Source organism: Anabrus simplex, chromosome 1 (assembly GCF_040414725.1).
Source record: "Anabrus simplex isolate iqAnaSimp1 chromosome 1, ASM4041472v1, whole genome shotgun sequence".
NCBI classification, from domain to species: Eukaryota; Metazoa; Arthropoda; class Insecta; order Orthoptera; family Tettigoniidae; genus Anabrus; species Anabrus simplex.
The window spans coordinates 940,633,091-940,653,603 of NC_090265.1; the positions used below are offsets into that span (position 1 = coordinate 940,633,091).

The 20,513-nt window shown below is 39.3% G+C and overlaps 2 protein-coding genes across 2 annotated transcripts in view; one reads left to right on the forward strand and one right to left on the reverse strand.

Annotated features, from left to right (window-relative positions):
• ecd (ecdysoneless) overlaps positions 1-4,390 on the reverse strand; it is a 197,796-nt gene extending 193,406 nt beyond the window's left edge. The window contains exon 1 of the mRNA XM_067136676.2: positions 4,143-4,390. Within this exon, the coding sequence (XP_066992777.2) occupies positions 4,143-4,383 (241 nt within the window). The 5' untranslated portion in view covers positions 4,384-4,390. The remainder of the gene's footprint in view (positions 1-4,142) is intronic.
• Positions 4,391-4,686: 296 nt separating this feature from the next.
• oxt (Xylosyltransferase oxt) overlaps positions 4,687-20,513 on the forward strand; it is a 355,491-nt gene continuing 339,664 nt past the window's right edge. Inside the window, exons 1-2 of the mRNA XM_067136675.2 lie at positions 4,687-4,872; positions 5,078-5,495. Coding sequence (XP_066992776.2) covers positions 4,687-4,872; positions 5,078-5,495 — 604 coding nt within the window. The remainder of the gene's footprint in view (positions 4,873-5,077; positions 5,496-20,513) is intronic.

Below are 20,513 nucleotides of genomic sequence, written 5' to 3' on the forward strand. Positions count from 1 at the left end.
TATTAAAAATAACAATATATAGTGTATGGATTCTGGAGGAGAAACCAGACCTTGTCGATTTTAAACAGTTACTTTAACGTGGAACATACCAGAAAAGAAAAATCTGTTAACTTACTTCAAATTTGAACATGTACAAACCATAAACACTTTCCAATCAAGCACAATGTAAAGAAAAGACAACAAGAGACAATAAGCAACATTTCACAAAGTGCAGGATTTATGAAAGAGCTTGAATTGTCTTCTATTCGAGAATGAATATGTTTATGTTGAAGTGCTATATATTTGTATTATATTTACATATTTAATAAAGGTACGTTTATTTGGAAGATAGTTATTTGTAAACTGTCCCCAATTCCTTTTTAAGTGTGTCTTGGAAAACGTAATGAGAGTATGGGAAGAAAAGCTGAAACAGTAACCCACCATAAGGCGAGTCAGCTTGACATGTGGTGTTTGTATCACTGGAAAAGCATTCTTTCGGATTAGACATATTAGTAAACCTCCTAACTGGTTTGACAGAAGGCAGTTCATGCTTAGAAAAGGTTATTGCAGTGAAGCTCAACTTGTTGGATTCCAGCAAGTTATAGCAGATATTTTAGGTTCAGGTGGTCAAATGGACTGTATTGCTACTGACTTATCACAGGCTTCTTATAGGGTATATCATGGGAGTAGTAATGAAAATGAGGGCTACTGAATTAGACAAAAGACTGGTTGATGGGTGGATAAATTTCTAGAACAGAAAACTCAGAGAATTAGAGTAGGTTATCTGATCCTGTAGGCCCTAATGATTAAGAGGAGGGTCCCACAGGACAATATTATTGGAACTTTGTTTTCTTATATACATAAATGATATGAGTAAAGAACTGGGACCGAGCAAGTGGCCTCGTGGTTTGCGTCACACAGCTGTGAACTTGCATTCGTAAGATAGAGGGTTCGAACCCTACTGTAGGCAGGCCTGAAAATGTGTTTCCATGGTTTCCCATTTTCATACCAGGCAGAGCTGGGGCTGAACCTTAATTAAGGCCACAGCTGCTTCCATACCACTCCTAGCCCTTTCCTATTCTATCATCGTCATTAAGACATGTCAATTCTTGAATCCGCAGTTATAAAAGTCTCTGTCAGCACACATAGGTCTGAGTCTCTAAATACACTGGTTGGCATATTATATATTACACTCCTTAACCCTTCAACATTCCAGTTCATTACTCTTATGTTTTCATTGCCGTCCTCTGTATTTACAGGGCGCATGAAATGGCCAACAGATCATGTTGGCTGGCCAGGGATATTCATCGTACACTTTATCAATTTCCTTCCATGGAATGCGTATGAACGCCCTACTTGTGTTCGTGTTGCTTACCATGTTGCAGGTGATTTTGCCAATGATCCCATTTTCCTGTAGATTTTCTACCAAAGCCTGTGTGGTCGTATTTGGGCAGAGTCTGCCTACGGATATCCAGCCATTCTTCTCAGCTGTTTGAAGTTTGTTTTCTCCTTGTCTAGTTCCTTTGATTAGTTTTAGTTTTTCTTTGTTTATGGCACTATTTTCCTTCTTTGCTATTGTCCATCCTTCCTTTGAGTCTTTGTTCATGCATAGCCCCCTGGACACCATAGCTGCCATATACACATGTTGCACTAGCGATGGTAGTGTCCTGTATTGATGTACAGTTCGTCATATTTGAAAGGCCCCGCTTGTACCTTTCTAAGGTGTGTCGTATGGTTGCCTCGCTTCCATCTTCATATATTGTTACCATCTTAATTTGCTCTTTCCCCTGGTTTTTATTCCTTCGCACTGCCTTCTGCCTGTTTATTGTCTTCATCTGTAGTTTATCTCTCTTTTTTATCTTTGCCATTAACCTGACTTGCATTGTACAGTTTGAATTTTGACTTGTTTTCTTTGCTTGGAGGGTAGTTCTGGTTCCCTGTATGATTGATTCCGTTTATATCACCTGCCTGGGTACAGATCTTGGTTACAATCAGGCTCAGTTTTTCCATAAGCCCCTGTTGACATATTCAGTGAACACATCAAACAATCCTCACAATTACTGATGGACATCACTAGGTCTACTGAACAAATGCTTGGAATTAGGAAAGATCCCTGACAGCTGGAGGAACTCGATAGTTAAAAGGCAGCGGTAAATGTGAACCAAATTTTTAAAAAGATTCAGAAATGGAGAACAATATTGTAGCATGCTGGCAGGGTAAATAAGTAAATAAATGAGTACAGAACCTGGTAGCATCCTATTCTAAGATTTATTAACTTAGCACTACAATTACAGATTTACACACACACGCTCACAGACGATAGCCGAGATTACAACTTACGCAAGTACACTCACACGGTTCGCATTCTCTCTCTTAGTTTCTCATCTTCCATCTACAATGACACACACACACACACACACACAGACTCATCGATTATGTACACTACACTCACTAGCGCTGTCACGGTCCACGGCCTACACGTCAATCTTGCAGGTCGGGATAGTATCCACTGTTCACTCAATTCGCCGAACCCCGTTCGCAGTCCGCACATGTTGGCACCCAGTGTTCCCTTCGCGCTGCTCTAGAACACTCCAGGTTCTCCTCCAGCAGCCAGCCTCAAGGGACACACACACACACACACACACACACACACACACATCATCAGGGAAACAGGAACGAGCCCTCGGCTGCAACAGGCAGATGCTCCATCAGGCTGCACTCTCCCAGGCCATCACTAACTGCGTTCCAGCGAACTCAATCTCGCTCTCACTCACTAACTCCGTCTCTCACTGACTGACTCTCCAAGTTACTCTTCTCCTTATATACCTGCTCTGGGCCTTCCAGAACAGTCCGGATGCTAGATGTATCCAGGAACCTTGCGAGATAGAAGACTCCAGATTAATAGTTGAGTAATTTCCGTCGTCCTCTGCTGTGAGACCGCAGATGGAGGCGAGAGGGCCGGCCTAGCACCAAGTGTTGCTCGTGATTGGCGCACACAAACGTAAGGGGGGTGGGGCCGATACGATGATGCCCCGGACGCTATAACCATTACAATATGTTAAAAACTTTCACCAAATTAATTACTAATAGGCTCACACAAGAAACCGGAAACCTGATTCCAGAGGGAAAATTCAGGTTCCGAAAACATAAGGAATGTACAGCAACTATCAAATGGAATACCTATGAACTTATTTTACACCAAAATATTGCAAACCTTGACAAGTGGTACTGAAATCATCTGACCTAAGCTAACACTAAACAACATCTGCACTATAGAGAAAGTAAAGGCTCACTTTCTGGAAACTACTCTTGGCTTGCCTAAATTCACTCCCTCAAGATTGCTGTATGAACTGACAAGTGAAACGTTCCTTATAGAAAATCTCAAGGTAAGGTATTTCTCCCATCCACTCATAACTTGATAAAGGTGCTCAATAAGAGGTGAAGAAAGGGAAGAGGGTTATGGAGTGATTTCTACTGGACAGATGCCATGATGACTACAGTCTGGAAACAAGCTAATAACAGTCTTGGACACTTTGTAACATGCTTCGCAGTCCATGGATTTCAAGATATGTTCAAACAAGCGATTTTACGAAACGTGCCCCGACTGCATCTATGATCTGTGCAACAAAGGTTGTGATCAGTACCAGGTAACAGTCTGTAAACAAGGAGTAGGCTCACTATCAAAATTGTGCTCAGAATAGTAAGTAGCCTACCTTTTGCACATCGTGAGCAATGCTTGTTAATTATTATCTGGTCATTGGCTGCAATTATCTTACATATATTTCCGATAAACTTATAATAATACCACCCCATACTTTTGATAAGCTTTCTTAATGACAAATGTGAGGTACACAGAACCTGTAACATAGTCTGACAGAATTTTGCAAGTTCCAAACACAAAATACTCTAGTGAAACACAAGAGAAATTCCGATCTACAATTGAAGGACTGAATTTCAATACATCAATTCGTCTACTATGTTATATTATTCGTAGCAGAGGTAGGAACATTATTTCCTTTCAAGAAATACAATGGATATACTGAACTCAAAACACTCGTTCTTCACTTTCATAAAATTAATACGAACTTCAAACATAGCAACTCAAACAACACTGGCCAAAATATATTACGCAAACAGTCCATTACAATACATGTAAAACATACCTGCGTTGTCGAAGTCAACTGACAAGGGCGTATTAGCAACCACCTTAGGGGTGATATTGAAACCATCCTTTTGCCATATATAATCGCGAGAATATTTGTAAACAATATTGTATATCTGTGAGGAAATTCTTTCGAGAACTTGTTCCACTCCTTCATTTGCGTTAACACCGTTTACTTCCTTTGGAAATAGAAAATATCTCACACAGTCCTCCTCTTGCACAGTTTCAAGTACTCCGGCCATAGCTAAACAAAACAGAAGTCACCCAAAGACTCAAAACAAAAGAGACTACGATCGATGCTTGATGTTTAGTAGATGTCAAATTACGAGTTTAGAAACATCCAAACTGTAATGCTGTATGCAAAATTGTGTTAATCTAGAAATCTAATTATAATTGTATATAGTTAGTATTGATTCTCTTTCTGGAAACAATATCCAATAAGATATTCTGTATTTTCTTCCCGAAAGAATACTGATATAATTTGACTAGTCCAATATTCCAAAGGAGTATATAACATAACTATATTCTGTGACATCGTTTAAAATATGGCTCCGACAAGGACTCTTGACAGTAGATGGGTTCGTAGATACCGTATATTTTTCATTGTAGGTAGTATCATATTAAGTATCCAAGTCTTCCTCGCTTATAAATATTTCCCCATCGATTCTGAAGGAGAAGAAACTCTACAAGAACAAAGGGGTATTTCAGGGAAAGATGACGTGAATTTAGAGGTTGGTGTTTTTTAATACTTTTTTTTTCTAGAGGATATTTTAAATAATGTTATCTCCCTTTCGGAATTTAATAACATAAAATTCCTTATTTTGCCATTAGTCTCCAATAGGTAGAGGAGTTAGTACAATGCTGATGAAAGTTACTGAATTGGTTATGTGATTAATGTAAACCGTGATTGTATTTTGATAATTTGGGTTATTTCAGGTAGTAAATGAAGATCCTAATGGAGGAGTATCATCAAGAAGATTTAAAGAAAGTTATTTAGTAGTAGACGATGAAGATAGTCCAAGCAATAGTAATCCTGTGAATGGTCTCTATAACAAACACAAAGTTCCTCCTGACAAATATGATCCTTTGTCAGATGGTAGACACAATGCAGCTGAAAAAGTGCCTCAACGAACAAGCAGTAAAAGTGGGGGGTCATTTGGGGTGAATCGAACTAGTTTAAGGTTAGAAGAGTTAGATTTTGTGCCTATGTGTGATATTGTTGCCAAGGAAGCGATATCAGCAATCCACCGTGCAAAGACACAACGATGTAAACAGGAAATTGTGAATATTACGTGCCTTATACAGCAAAATCAGCTGTACCCTCAGCATCTTCCCAATTCATGCCCATCATTAGGTAAGTCGGTAGAAATTCAGTAAGACTTACATTACTTTCCTAGCATTATAAGGATGTAATATGTTGGAAATCTTAAGTGGAATACCTTGTGGAGGAGCGATGTGTTCACTGCGACAGTTAAGAACCCACCCGCCATCCCCCAGAAGTAATTTTGCTTTTGTAACCTAATATAAGTTATCATGCGCCATAGTCCATCACCTAAGTACGTACCAGCATTTCCATTGGGTGAGACACTATGGGATATGACGTCACTCCTAGCAATGAAGTAAGTGAATTCCGTTACCAAACCACGCACAAGAAATACACAAGTGCACAGTAAATCCACAGACCAATGGAGGTGTCACACGGGATACTAGAGGCCTAGGGCCGCTTTGCGGCTTCTGACCTGGCGGCTTACGCCCCCAGACCCCCTTTTCTTCATCCAGACCAATGGCCTTACCAATCCAGACCAATGGCTTTGCCACTGACCAGTGATCTAACCAGTTCATATCAATGGCTTTGTCACTAACCTACCCTAACCAATCCAGGCCAATGGAGGTCTCACGCGGGATACTAGAGGCATAGGGCTGCTTCGCGGTTTCTAACCTGGGGGCTTACGCCCCCAGACCCCCTTTCCTTGATCCAGACCAATGGCTTTGTCACTGACCAATGGTCTAACCAATCCAGACCAATTGCTTGGTCACTAACCTACTGTAACGAGATTCGTAATTAAAAGTAACGCCGCTGCACTAGGACTAGTTCTTTACATGAACAATTGGCAGCTCTGTCCACCACACGATCAAGTCCTTCGCGAGCGAGAGAGAAACAAATGACAGTGCAATCGCGCCTGGATGTGTGGCGCTGGAAAATGTAAGCTGTTCTGAACTTTTGCCGGTAAGTCTAAAACTCTGGTGACATAAGTGGGTGTATTGCCAAAACATAGAGTAGCTTTAAGTTTCATTGTTTGTATAGGCGTTTTACTAAATGAATAATACTATTACAAAATGAATGAGTTGACTTTATGTAGAATAAGGTACATGTCATATAACAGAAAATATTTGGTTCCTCGCATCTTCAACAACATAAATCATTATTTTATGAATTTCTTTTTGACTGCTCACTGATCGGGCATTTTCTATTACAGAAGAATTAAATCAAAATAAATCATGTCGGTATTTTCCGGGCTTGTAGGCAGTGGTCCAGGAACATGTGATGGTCCCGACGTGTCACCGAAGACTGCGTTCAGAATTATCAAGAGTTCCGACTGACTTCTGTAGTTGTGAAGCTCTCAGTGGAATGCAGTGGTGTTGCAATTCCACCTCATTATATAGTGCAGACTATGGTGCATTGCACGCCTATTAGTCCGCCATGCTGGAGGGGCGGTCGCTGTTTGGCTGTTCTTTGGCCAATGATTGAAGCTCTAAGGAGCCGAATGTACCTTGACCTGCCTTGGAGGAGACAGACAACTGACACCCGTTGCTATTTCTGGTCTGCCGCAACCATTGTGTCCTCCAGGATTTAAGGCTTTCAGGACTGGAAAGCAGGCTTTATTTACCCGTTCAGATTCCTCCTTATGGTTGAAGCTATTGGTGTGCTTCAGGATTTCAATGGCTTCCCTTTGTAGCTGGGCATAAGATACAGTAGGTGACAGTACTTTCGTGTTGCTGTACTGTATGTCATGGCCTGCTAGCAGCGAGTGTTCAGCAACTGATGATCTTTCTGCTTGTCCCAGCTGGCTATATCTCTTATGCTCCTTCAGTAGTGTGGTGATGCTGCGTTATGTATTGCCTATGTATACACAGCCACAGCTGCAAGGGATCTTGTAGACTTGTGCTTGTCTTTAGCAAACCTAAGTATAGGCAAAACTGGTTAGGGCATTTTTGTGGGGACCAAAAAAAAAAGTCATAAAGAGGGAACGTGCTAATAAATGAAAAACAATTTTGCTGTTAAATTTCAAAGTTAGGTTTGAACATAAAAATAATTATGATGAAAACATTGAAGCAAGTGTTTACAATTATAATTAATGAAATAAATAAAGGAATAATACATTTTAAAAACACCAACATAGTAAAAGATCAAGGAAAAACGTTCATAGTAAATCAAACTATACACATTGCTTACAATTATATTTAAAGTTGTCATAGGAGAGTCCAACATCTGGGTGATTTGCACACTTTTAATAAATTTAATTTTTGATCATCTGTAAACTGTCTAGCTTTCTTCTCCGTAACTGAATGTCCTGAAAACCACTATAAGTACACTAGGCCTAATTTACATACTTTGTTGCACAATTCATTTACGAACATAAAATTAAGCACCAACATGTCAGACGCAAGGAGAATTGGGACTGATGCTCACTGCAGCTGTAGGCTGACCCGCAACTGTGCTCCGGGGCCTCTACCAAATCCTTACCCAGGCCAGTTGTTGTTGGCCCATTATGGGCGCAAGATGGCTGGGAACGCTAATTTAAATTTCTTATGGTGAGAGTTACAAACTTACTAAAGAGTTACGTAAATGTGCTATCCAGTGTTCTTTAGCATGTATTTAATAAGATACGGCCTGGGACTTTGGAATAACGGTGTAATAACCAAGGAAACGTGCTAGAGAGGGATGTATTATCCAATTTCGACTGTAGTTCCTGGATTTTTTCATTGGCCTATACAGTCGAAACTGGTTAAGACGTCCTTCTCTAAAACCTGGAGAGCACATTTACGTTACTCTTTAGTACATTCGTAACTCCCGTCATAAGAAATTTAAATTAGCATTAGGATTTGGTAAAGAACTTAATTTCATGGCCACGGAGCGTGGTTGCGTGTCAGCCTACAGCTGCAGGGAGCATCAGTCCCAAGCCAGTCTTATTCTCTTCGCGCTTGACGTGTTATGTTTGTGAGGCGTCTTTCAGACGGCGCGGGTTCGACCCGCTTCCGCACTTAGCCGCCGGTCTGCCTAGGCCTAAACCAAGAACTGATTGTTCAAACAGAATCTTTCAGGTAATGTTGAGGCAGAGAGTAACACGCGCGGGAGAAATGTTTGAGCGGGCAGACTGTGGTGAGTCGCTGCCCCATGCCCACAGTTACTTGTTATTTGACATTAGTTTTTATGCATGTCGTCATACACAGTGGATCGACTGTGCTCGCGACATCAGTACTGCGACCTGCATCAGTACCTGATAGTGTACCTACAAGAAAGCTGGAAAGTATTTAGACGATAAACAAGAGTAGGGCCAATCTCACTCATTTGATATTTCTTATTTTCTTTCTCATTTTCAATTTAAAAGTCATTCATGTGCATTTTTTCTTTTCCTGTGTGATTTGCACCGGTTGTTATAGAAACTGAAATAGACATTGAGAACATAATAACTTTAATGTCGGAAATACCAGTGGTCTCGTGTTTGGGAAAGCATGATATAATTATTTTAGATCCGTTATTGAGAGAGTATCCTCAAAATTGTACCCATCTCCTTCTCCAACAAAATTTGAAGGACACAGCATGCTTGAATTATTTTTGTATTTTCTTAATTGTAGAAGGTTAACGAAGACTATGGTGGTCCATATTTATTACCCACAATGAAAAGTGTGTTGAAAAGGATCTGCTGGAAAGCGCGGGGAGTTTTGCACCGCTCGACCCGCTGTGTGTGTGTGAGAGTCAGGGAAAGCGGGCACCGTACACCTGCACATAGACACAGGTGCAGTTTACTCCCACGGCGTCTGATATAGAGGCCTGAGTGACTTTTGTGATAACGTATATAAATTAGGCCTACTATAGTTATGTGTGTAACAACGTACGTAAATTAGGCCTACTATACTTATACAGCTGACATGTTGGCGCTTAATTTTATGTTCATAAGTGAATTGTGTAACAACGTACACAAATTAGGCCTAGGCCTACTCTATTTATGCCTAGTGGTTTGCAGGACATTCAGTTATGGAGAAGAGGAAAGCTATTCTCCAGACCACCTTTTGAGCAGATTAAAGCGGAAGTGACGTCATTGTCTCGTCACACTCGCTGTGGTTGCCAAATGAGCCGGCGCGTGATTCAGTGTTGTACTCCACCACTATAATACAGCACAGCTCACGGATTGAACCTCGAATGAATTTAAAATAATTAATACATTACCGTATGCATGCTAGAATCCCATACAGTTTTTTAACGGCTTACATCTTTAAACAATTCGTTTACTGAATTACATTTTAAATGCGAAAACCTACAATCTGTTTTCCAGTCAATGACCGGGTCAGGGATGGAATAAATGAAGCCCCATCTTGCGGCGAGGACAGGAATTGAGCCGGCTGCCGAAACCTGTTTCACTCCTCTGGGGCAATGATTAATGACTGACAGATGTAATTAAATGATACTGGAGAGTGATGCTGGAATGAAAGATGACAGGGAAAACCGGAGTACCCAGAGAAAAACTTGTCCTGCCTCCGTTTTGTCCAGCTCAAATCTCACATGGAGTGACCGGGATTTGAACCACGGAACCCAGCGTTGAGAGGCCGACGCGCTGCCACCTGAGCCACGGAGGCTTTCACAATTTTAATGTACTAACTACAATTTCACAGTACAATTTCAATAAATTAGTTATTACAAATATATTTTTATAAAAGTATTCTTCTTCTTCTTAATCTGTTTACCCTCCAGGGTTGGCTTTTCCCTCGGACTCTGCGAGGGATCTCACCTCTACCGCCTCAAGGGCAGTGTCCTGGAGTTTCAGACTTTGGGTCAGGGGATACAACTGGGGAGAATGACCAGTACCTCGCCAGGCGGCCTCTCCTGCTATGCTGAACAGGGGCCTTGTGGAGGGATGTGAAGATTGGATGGGATAGACAAGGAAGAGGGAAGGAAGCGGCCATGGCCTTAAGTGAGGTACCATCCCGGCATTTGCCTGGAGGAGAAGTGAGAAACCACGGAAAACCATTTCGAGGATGGCTGAGGTGGGAATCGAACACACCTCTACTCAGTTGACCTCCCGAGGCTGAGTGGACCCCGTTCCAGCCCTCGTACCATTTTTCAAATTTCGTGGCAGAGCCGGGAATCGAACCCGGACCTCCAGGGGTGGCAGCTAACCACTACACCACAGAGGCGGACTATAAAATATTATTACATATTATTATTATTATTATTATCATTATTATCAATATACAGTATATATATTTATATAATGTGTTATTATTCACTATTAGTATCTAAATATATGGCCTGATTTCTGATTGAAATGAGCTGCTACTCACGGGCGATTTATGAAAAAGGGAGAGAAGAGTGGATTATGTATTATGGGCCTACTCGTACTGGAATTAACTTGGAACTGACAGATGAAGTTGGGGATCCAGGCGAAAACCTGTCCCACCTCCGCTTTGTCCAGTACAATTTCAATAAATTAGCTATTTCAAATATATTTTTATAAAAATATTATTACATATTATTATTATTATTATTATGCAGAAGGTTTCAGCGTCATCTTACGTTGTGCTGCAGTAATTAATCTGTGTCGCTATCGAGTGGCTGCACACTCAAGTCGGAATCAGAACCGGGGTCAGCACACGAGGTAAACTAATCCCGCCGTCAATACTATTCGCTCGGAAATGCTTATAAACAGACAGAATCATATTTCTCTCGCCGGAAGTAAAAATCTTGCGTTTCTTCTTCAACTGATAACAGTCTGGTGAATTTTTGTTCGGATCCATTGCACAATAATATCCAGTAACGTGTAAGAAGAAACCTGCAAACGTACAAGAGACTACAAGAATTATGAATTAGCACACAATACGAACATACACTGTTTTTGTAAAAGCGAAGCACACTGATAAAATTCTCTCACTGCTGTTTTAAACAGACTGTGATTGAAACTGCGCCCACGTGTTCAGGACATCCACTGAGTAAGTATGGCAGCTCCGCATTGACTGCACCATTGCCAAATCTCGCTCTGAGTAGCGCACCCCCCTTGCCCCCTCACCTACCGTGTGACAACACCGAAGGTGCTACCCCTGTCGCCCCCGCCATCCCCTGGTCTATACACTCACTTCCGCTTTAGTCTGCTCAAAAGGTGGTCCGGAGAATAGACAGTTCATAGATGATGAAAAATTAAAGTTTATTGAGAAAGTAGATGCTAAACCACACATGAAACCTGTGCAAATCGCCCAGATGTTGGACTTTCCTGTTACAACTTTAAATATAATTGTAAGAGATGGCTGCGACATGCATAATTTGTTTCTAAGAATGTTTTTCCTTGATGTTTTACTATCTTGGTGTTCTTAAAATGTACTGGATTTCTTGATTTATTTCATTAATTATAAACACTTGTTTCTTTGTTTTCATTGTAATAATTTTTATGTTCAAACCTAACCTTAAATTTAACAGTGAATTTGTTTTTCATTTTTTAGCACTTTCTTTTTATGAAGTTATTTTTTTTCGGTCCCCACAAAACCATCCTAAAAAGTTTTGGCTGTATATGGTTTTTACCGTATGGGACTCCAGTAGCCTCCCTATTCTGTCAGTTGTCTTCCCAATATACGGCAGAAAGGCTTTAGCTGCCAGCCGCTCCTCTTCTTTCTCTCTCTGGTTGTTGGACGTCTGGATTGGAGTGTGCACTGGATGTCTGTATGACTGTACCCGTTAGCGAGTAGGGCCATATTGAGGTGGCTGATCTCCTCATTTAAGTGCTGAGGTTGACAAATTTTCCTTGCACGGTCATCTAGCGTCTTAATCACTCCGTAATTGTGTTGTGGGTGGTGGTTGGACGTCTTCTGACGATAGCGGTCTGTGTGGTTCGGCTTACGGTACACTGTGTGTCCCTCGTTTAAATGGGCCGTCTTCATTACCGTACCAGAACATCGAGGAAAGGGAGTTTTCCTTTGTTTTCTGTATCCATAGTAAACTGAATATTGGTATTTAATACTGTTCAGATGCTGTAGTTGTTCCTGTCCTTGGCTCCAGATTACAAAGGTGTCGTCTACGTAGTGAAGCTACACGTTAGGTTTCAGTGGTGCAGTCTCAAGAACTGTTTGTTTAAACTTTTCCATAAAGAAATTGTGATCACCGGACTCACAGGACTGCCCATGGTGATACCGTCGATTTGTCCGCTAATTTTCACCCTAGATTAATTGACAGATCAGGCACTACCTTTTCAAAGAATGGAATAAATCTGCTAGAGAAAGGTCTAAAATTCAATTGCCAGGAATGCCATAACGAAAACAACATAAAACAGCTCATCACTGACGTAGAAATTGCTTGCGACAAAATACCCTCTTCACAAAGAGAAACAATAAAACGTAGCCACCAATGAAGCCCTAAAAATAATCGCACAAGAAAATTCCACCAAACAACCAAATTGTGCCACTCAATACTCAGCTTTAAAAACAGTTGAGAACAAAATTAAAAATGACAACCTTATCGTCACAAAAGCAGATAAAGGTAACACAATAGTCATAATGAAGAAAGAGGAGTACATAGAAAAAACAGTAGAATTTATCAACAACAACGGTATTCAAGAATTACAACGCGGTCCTTCAAATAAATTTCAAAACGAAATAAAACAAGCTATCAAGGAAACAGACTTTATTTTCACAAAACAAGAAAAAGAAAGCCTCACCATCATAAATCCCATACTCCCCACACTAAGAGCCCTCCCCAAAATACACAAACAGTCGTGTCCCATTAGAACAATAGTAAATTTTAAAGATGTGCCAAGTTACAATTTAAGCAAGCAACTCAACCTAATAATAAAAGAGAAAATTTCACTTAAGGAAGACAGATCAATTAAAAACAGCCTAGAACTAACTAAATTAAAGAACTAAATAAACTTAAAATAACAGAGAGCACACGTATGATATCATTTGACATCACTAATATTACAGGTCGTTATCCTCATGGTTGTTCCGTATTGAATGATGATATTCACAGCAATTATAATAAGTATTATTTCTTGTCCACCTATTCAGTACAAATCACCTTTATTGGTGTTTGCACTTTCATACAATTAATTGTATGAAAGTGTAAACACCAACGAAAGTAATTGTATGAAAGTGTTTAAACACCAATAAAAGTGATTTGTATTGAATAGGTGGACAAGAAATACTTCTCATTATAATTGCTGTGAATCACTAACATTTACACCAACATATCAATAGATGAATCCATTAACATTATCAAAAATCTTCTTGAAGAAAAACTTTTCTACAAGAAACCAAAGAAATGATTAGCCTTCTTAGAATAACACTACACCAAAATTGCTTTGCATTCAATGACAAAATCTATTGCCAAAAAGATGGGTTAGACATGGGCTTACCATTATTAGGTCTAATGGCAAACATTTTCCTGAATAACTTTGAAAACATCTTCATAATGGGCCAGCATTCAAAAGGAATCCTACACTGGAGCAGATACGTGGATGACGTCATATGCATATATGATAATGACATCACTAATGTACACCAATTATTAAACACACTAAATTCTTTACACAAGTCCATTAGTTTCACAATGGAGCCAGAAACTAACAAGAAAATAAACTATTTAGACATTGCAATCAACAGGAATAATGATAACCTATCTTACAATGTAGGCTATACAGAAAGCCCACTCGGACGTTGCACACTATTGACAACAAATCGAACCATCCATACACACACAAAATAGCAGGACTGAATACACTATTTCCATACTGATGAGCACAACGGATTTCAATGAAGAGATACAAATCATTGAACAAATCGTGAAAGAAAACAACCACCCTCCAGGAACAGTAGATAAACTATTAAATAAACATAAGAAAAATAGCCAGAAAACCACCACACATGTTGTTGTTTGAGTCATCAGTCCATAGACTGGTTTGATGCAGCTCTCCTTGCCACCCTATCCTGTGCTAACCTTTTCATTTCTACGTAACTACTGCATCCTACATCTGCTCTAATCTGCTTGTCATATTCATACCTTGGTCTACCCCTACTGTTCTTACCACCTACACTTCCTTCAAAAACCAACTGAACAAGTCCTGGGTATCTTAAGATGTGTCCTATCATTCTATCTCTTCTTCTCATCAAATTTAGCCATATCGATCTTCTCTCGCCAATTCAATTCAGTATCTCTTCATTTGTGATTCGATCTATCCATCTCACCTTCAGCATTCTTCTGTAACACCACATTTCAAAAGCTTCTATTCTCTTTCTTTCTGAGCTAGTTATCGTCCATGTTTCACTTCCATACAATGCCACGCTCCACACAAAAGTCTTCAAAAACATCTTTCTAATTCCTATATCAATGTTTGAAGTGAGCAGATTTCTTTTCTTAAGAAATCTCTTCCTTGCTTGTGCTAATCTGCATTTTATGTCCTCCTTACTTCTGCCATCGTTAGTTATTTTACTGCCCAAGTAACAATATTCATCTACTTCCTTTAAGACTTCATTTCCTAATTTAATATTCCCTGCATTACCTGCCTTCATTCGACTGCACTCCATTACTTTTGTTTTGGACTTATTTATTTTCATCTTGTATTCCTTACCCAAGACTTCATCCTTACCATTCAGCAGCTTCTTGATATCATCTGCAGTCTCAGATAAAATAACATCATCGGCAAATCTCAGTGTTTTGATTTCCTCTCCTTGGATTGTGATTCCCTTTCCAAATTCCTCTTTGATTTCCTTTACTGCCTGTTCTCTATAAACATTGAAAAGGAGGGGCGACAAACTGCAGCCTTGCCTCACTCCTTTGTGGATTGCTGCTTCGTTTTCAAAGCCCTCGATTCTCATCACTGCACACTGCTTTTTATACAGATTGTAGATAATTCTTCGTTCTCGGTATTTGGTCCCAATCACCTTCAGAATCTTAAATAGCTTGGTCCAATCAACATTACATGTGATAAATATCATTCTTGATCCGTATTGATGATACTTGAATGGAATAATATCAATAAGTTAATTTATTGAATTTACCACCTAATCAATACAAAATGTCATACTTTAGTTGGTTTACTTTGGCATATTAATTAAAATGGTACATGTTTCGCCTTGAATTCAGGCATCATCAGCCATTATCTTAACTTAAAAATAGAAATAGGCATCTGATTTATATATACATGAAATAAAATTAAAAAACCTTGGAGAGACTAAAATTACAATTAACATATAGTAAAAGAATTAAAGTTAAGTTGGTTATAAAGATATTACAATGAGTCAGTAAAATTACAATTGGTGAAAGTAATGGTAATATGACATTAGAAGGTTTCTATTATGATTAAAAAGAAAGAACAAAGCAACAGTTTGTCATAAACGAGTGATAGGATTGCTAAAAATTATGTTGGCCGACCAGCGGTTACAACGAAAATGACAATGATGGTCGTATTTAATAAAAATGTAGCTTAAAATAATAGTGAAATACGGTCATATGACCGTCAATACTTGTTGACTAGAGATAAATCGAAAGTCAATGGCATATGGTGATATGGTTCATTTAATAAGAATACGAAGTTGAATGATGTTTAAATAGGGCCTTTATGGACCATCTCAATTTGTGCAAATACTTCAGTGTTCTTAAGAATGTGTGGATGATTGACATTCGAGTCGATACAGAAGTGTTACAGTTGAATCATTAGACTAAGAGAGGGTAGTTTGTTACGTTATTACGTTATTAAACACTTCACACCTGTCAGCACCGGCTTTCTTGAGGTATAACAACATTCTGCCAAAAATCGGATGGGACTTCTCCTGTCTCATACATCTTACATGCTAAATGGAATAGCCTTGCCATGCTGGTTTCTCGTAAGGCAGTCAGTAATTCAGAGGGAATGTCATCAATTCCAGCTGCCTTGTTCCTATTTAGGTCACTCACAGCTCTGTCAAACTCAGACCTCAAAATTGGGTCTCTCATTTTATCAGCATCAACAGCCTCTTCTTGTTCCAGAACCAAATTATCTACATCTTCACTTTGATACAACTGTTGGATATGTTCCTGCCGTCTTTCTGCTTTGTTTTCTTTCCCTAGAACTGCCTTTCCATCTGAGCTCTTAATATTCATACTCCTAGATCTCCTTTCTCCAAAGGTTTCCTTGATTTTACCGTATGCTGCATCTACCTTTCCTAGGACCATACAACCTTCGACATCCTTCCATTTCTCCTTCAGCCAGTCTTCCTTAGCTACCTTGCACTTTCTATCCACTTCATTCTTTAATCGCCTGTATTTTTTTCTGCCCTCTTAATTTCTAGCATTCCTTTTATTTTCGTCGTTCATCAGTCAAGTCTGGTATCTCCTGAGTTATCTACTGATTCTTAGTTGATCTTTTCTTCCTTCCTAACATTTCTTCAGCAGCCCTGCTGACTTCATTTTACATGACTATCCAATCCACTCTTCCTCTATTGTGTTTCCTTCAGCCTTTTTATTTAGTCCTTTTGCAACATTTTCCTTGAAACAATCCCTCATGCTCTTTTATTTCAAATTGTCTAGATCCCATCATTTTGCATTCTTTCCTTTCTTCAATTTCTTCAGCTTCAGATGGCATTTCATGTCCAGCAAGTTGTGGTCAGAGTCCACGTCTGCTCCTGGGAAGGTTTTGCAATCCAACACCTGGTTTCTGAATCTCTGCCTAATCATAATGAAGTCTATTTGATACCTTCCAGTGTCTCCAGGTCTCGTCCACGTATAAAGCCGTCGTTTGTGGTGTTTGAACCAAGTATTGGCAAGGACTAACTTATGACCAGTGCAGAATTCAACCAGCCGACTTCCTCTTTCGTTTCTTTGTCCCAATCCGAATTCTCCTACTGTATTACCTTCTTCCTTGGCCTACCACTACATTCCAGGCTCCCATCACAATTAGATTCTCGTCACCTTTTACATATTATATTAAATCTTCTAGGCCTATCTCTTCATATGTTAATTTCCTCATCATATGCTGAGCTAGTAGGCATATAGACCTGCACTATTGTGGTAGGCATTGGATATGAATCTGTCTTGACGACAATAATTCTTTCACTATGCTGGTCGTAGTAGCTTACCTGCTGCCCTATTTTCTTATTCATTATTAAACCAACTCCTGCATTTCCTCTGTTTAATTTTGTGTTGATAATTCGGTAGTTGCCTGACCAAAAATCCTGTTCTTCCTGCCAGTGTACATCACTTATACCAACTACACATGACTTTAGTCTATCCATCTCCCTATTCAGATTCTCTAATCTACTACAACGGTTCAAGCTTCTAACATTCCACGCTCCGACTCGTGGAATGTCATTATCCATCTTCCTGTTGATCGCCCCCTCTCGTGTAGTCCCCACCCGGAGATCCAAATGGGGGACTAGTTTACCTCCGGAATATTTTACCCGGGAGGAAGCCATCATCAGTACATCATTCATACAGAGAGAGCTGCATGTCCTCGGTAGTTAGGTAGGCTACGGCTGTAGTTTCCCGTTGCTTTCAGCCGTGTAGCAGTATCAACACAGCTAAGCCATGTTGATTATTATTACAAGGCCATATCAGTCAATCATCTAGACTGCTGCCCTTGCAACTTCCGAAAGGCTGCTACCCCACTTTCGATGAACCATTCCTTAGTCTGGTCTCTCAACAGATACCCATCCGATATGGTTGCACCTGCGGCTTGGCTATCTGCTTCATTGGGACACGCAAGCCTCCCCACCGCGGCAAGGTCACATGGTTCGCAGGGGAGGCCACCACACATAACAAAGAAAAATACGTTAACGAGAACACATACAAAGTAGCTAATACTTCAAGAATCAAGGTGTAAAAGTAGCCTTTAGAATGAACAACACACTACAGAGATGCATCAGCAAGTGCAACCTAAACAATAAAGACCCTTTGTCAAAGTCTGGAGTATATGAACTCAAGTGCCAAGAACCTAACTGTAGTGCCACATATATAGGTCAAACGAAAAGTAATTTCCTCACAAGATACAAAGAACACAAAAACACGATCAGATATAATTGGCATTCAGCCTTCGGGGAGCACCATTTCAGACATCAACACAGATGTAAAAATTTTGCACATTGAAAATAAAAGTAAATCTTTTTGAATATAAAGGAAGGAATATAAATCTACATCACAAAAAATGCTAATGTAACTAACCTAAATAACCATACACACTTAAAAAATTCCCTGCTCTTCTCTCTACTCGCACAACATCTGGACAACACATACTCATTAAATTAGTTTTTATCATAATAATAACATTATGGTTAGTCTCTATTTCAATTCCTTACCTTATTCATCCAAAATCATTAATTTACATTCATCCATGTTACATAAAAGTACATTTTAATATGAAGTAGGTCAATAACCTTCTCTCCCCTCTCCAGTGTTGATAGAAGGTTCCACAGCGCTCCATTCGCTCTGCCCTGCTTCCCCCTCCCCTCTGACGGTACAGTATACTCAATTTTATCATCCAATAGGAGAGATCCACAAGTCCCCTCCCATGCTTCCTCTCCGCGAGCAGTGTGCTTTACCCAAAACTTTCCATGACCACAGTCTTGAAATAGTGTTTGGTGACAACGGACTTAGCGTCGGCAGTCTAGATAAATACGTAAATTTTTCATTATATTAATACTTGTAAATTTATTTTTTGTCATTACTGCTTCATGGTATCACTAAACTCTCCATCATTGACTGGTTTACGCAACGTAAACAATACTGTACATATATAAGCAAGTTTTATGTGATTTGATAGAATCTGAGGATGTTCTTGTAGAATGAAACATGTCATTCTGTCTCTGTATAATAGTGTGTATTTTTACGGGTATGTTTATAGTGTTGTAATTTATATTGTAATTGCTGTTTGTTTGACAGACTGAAAAGTTTTCGTTAAATTCAACCACCAAGCAGCCTGAAGATCTGGACGAAGAGATTTTCATTTTCCCTCAAGCGGATTATTCAGTTGATAATCAATCGTCATTCATCTGCGTTTAGGGCTGTCGCCCAGATGACAGATTCCCTATCAGTCGTTTACCTATTTGGTAATTTATCAAATAAGTAGGTGACCTGCATAATTCACAAAGACAGAAATGTGCGTATGAAGAAGGTAGCACCCGGACAGGAACTGAGTGTGTGAAGTTTTATATAGGACTCTGTGTACAATGTTCATAAGCAGTAATGTTCACTGCCTAATTGTGTATACGGTATTTCAGATTGCTGTCTCCATTCCTTGTAATATATTAGTTTGTTGGAATAGATTTGGTAAGTTTCTGCACAAGATTGAACTTGTCTGTGTGTTTTTGAAAAAATGCAATCATCAGTTTGTAGTAAATTTATTCAGTATATTATAAATCATGGAGATTATTGCCTAATGCAGTGGTTTATACTGAAAGTGAATCTATAATAGATACGATGAGACAAAGAAGAATGCCTTTTTCTGTCATCTTTCTAGATTAAATGATAATAGGATAATAAAACAACTATTTAATTACTTTTTGAAAAGTAAAACAAAAACTAATTGGATTAAAGAAGTTCAGAATGATTTAGGAAAGCTGGATATTACAATGAAACAAATTGAAAATAGAGAAGAAAAAAGGATTCTCAAGAACAAACAAATAAGATTGTCATTAAAAACTGTACAACACAAACAATATGTCATATCTGATGAAGAAAGGGCAGCCAGGTCAGCCAGAATGAAGAGGTTTTGGGAAAGGAAGATGATGATGCAAGCTAAATCTTCAGTTAATTCTTTGTTAACGTAAATGTATTTGGGTTTGATTTAAGTGCTTCAATGTGGGCGTAAACTATGTAAATAATAAATAAATAATATTATAAATCATAATAATAACAATAATACCCTTTCTACTTACAAATATAACACACTGAGTAAATGCTAGCCAAGTTCTTCCCATACTGCAACAGCTAAGGGTGCATTGCATCTATTGACTACAGGAGCATGTAGCGGTGCTGTACGGCACCTGCCTGTTTCTTGCAAACAGGGGTACCGTGTGACACAAAATAAAAATTTCACAAGAGTAATTATTAGGTACAAACATGAAGACAAAAAAGGATTTTGCAGGAGAAAAAGTTCAGGTGTTCAAGGGTTAATGCAAGCATATCACATCTCCCACTTTCCGT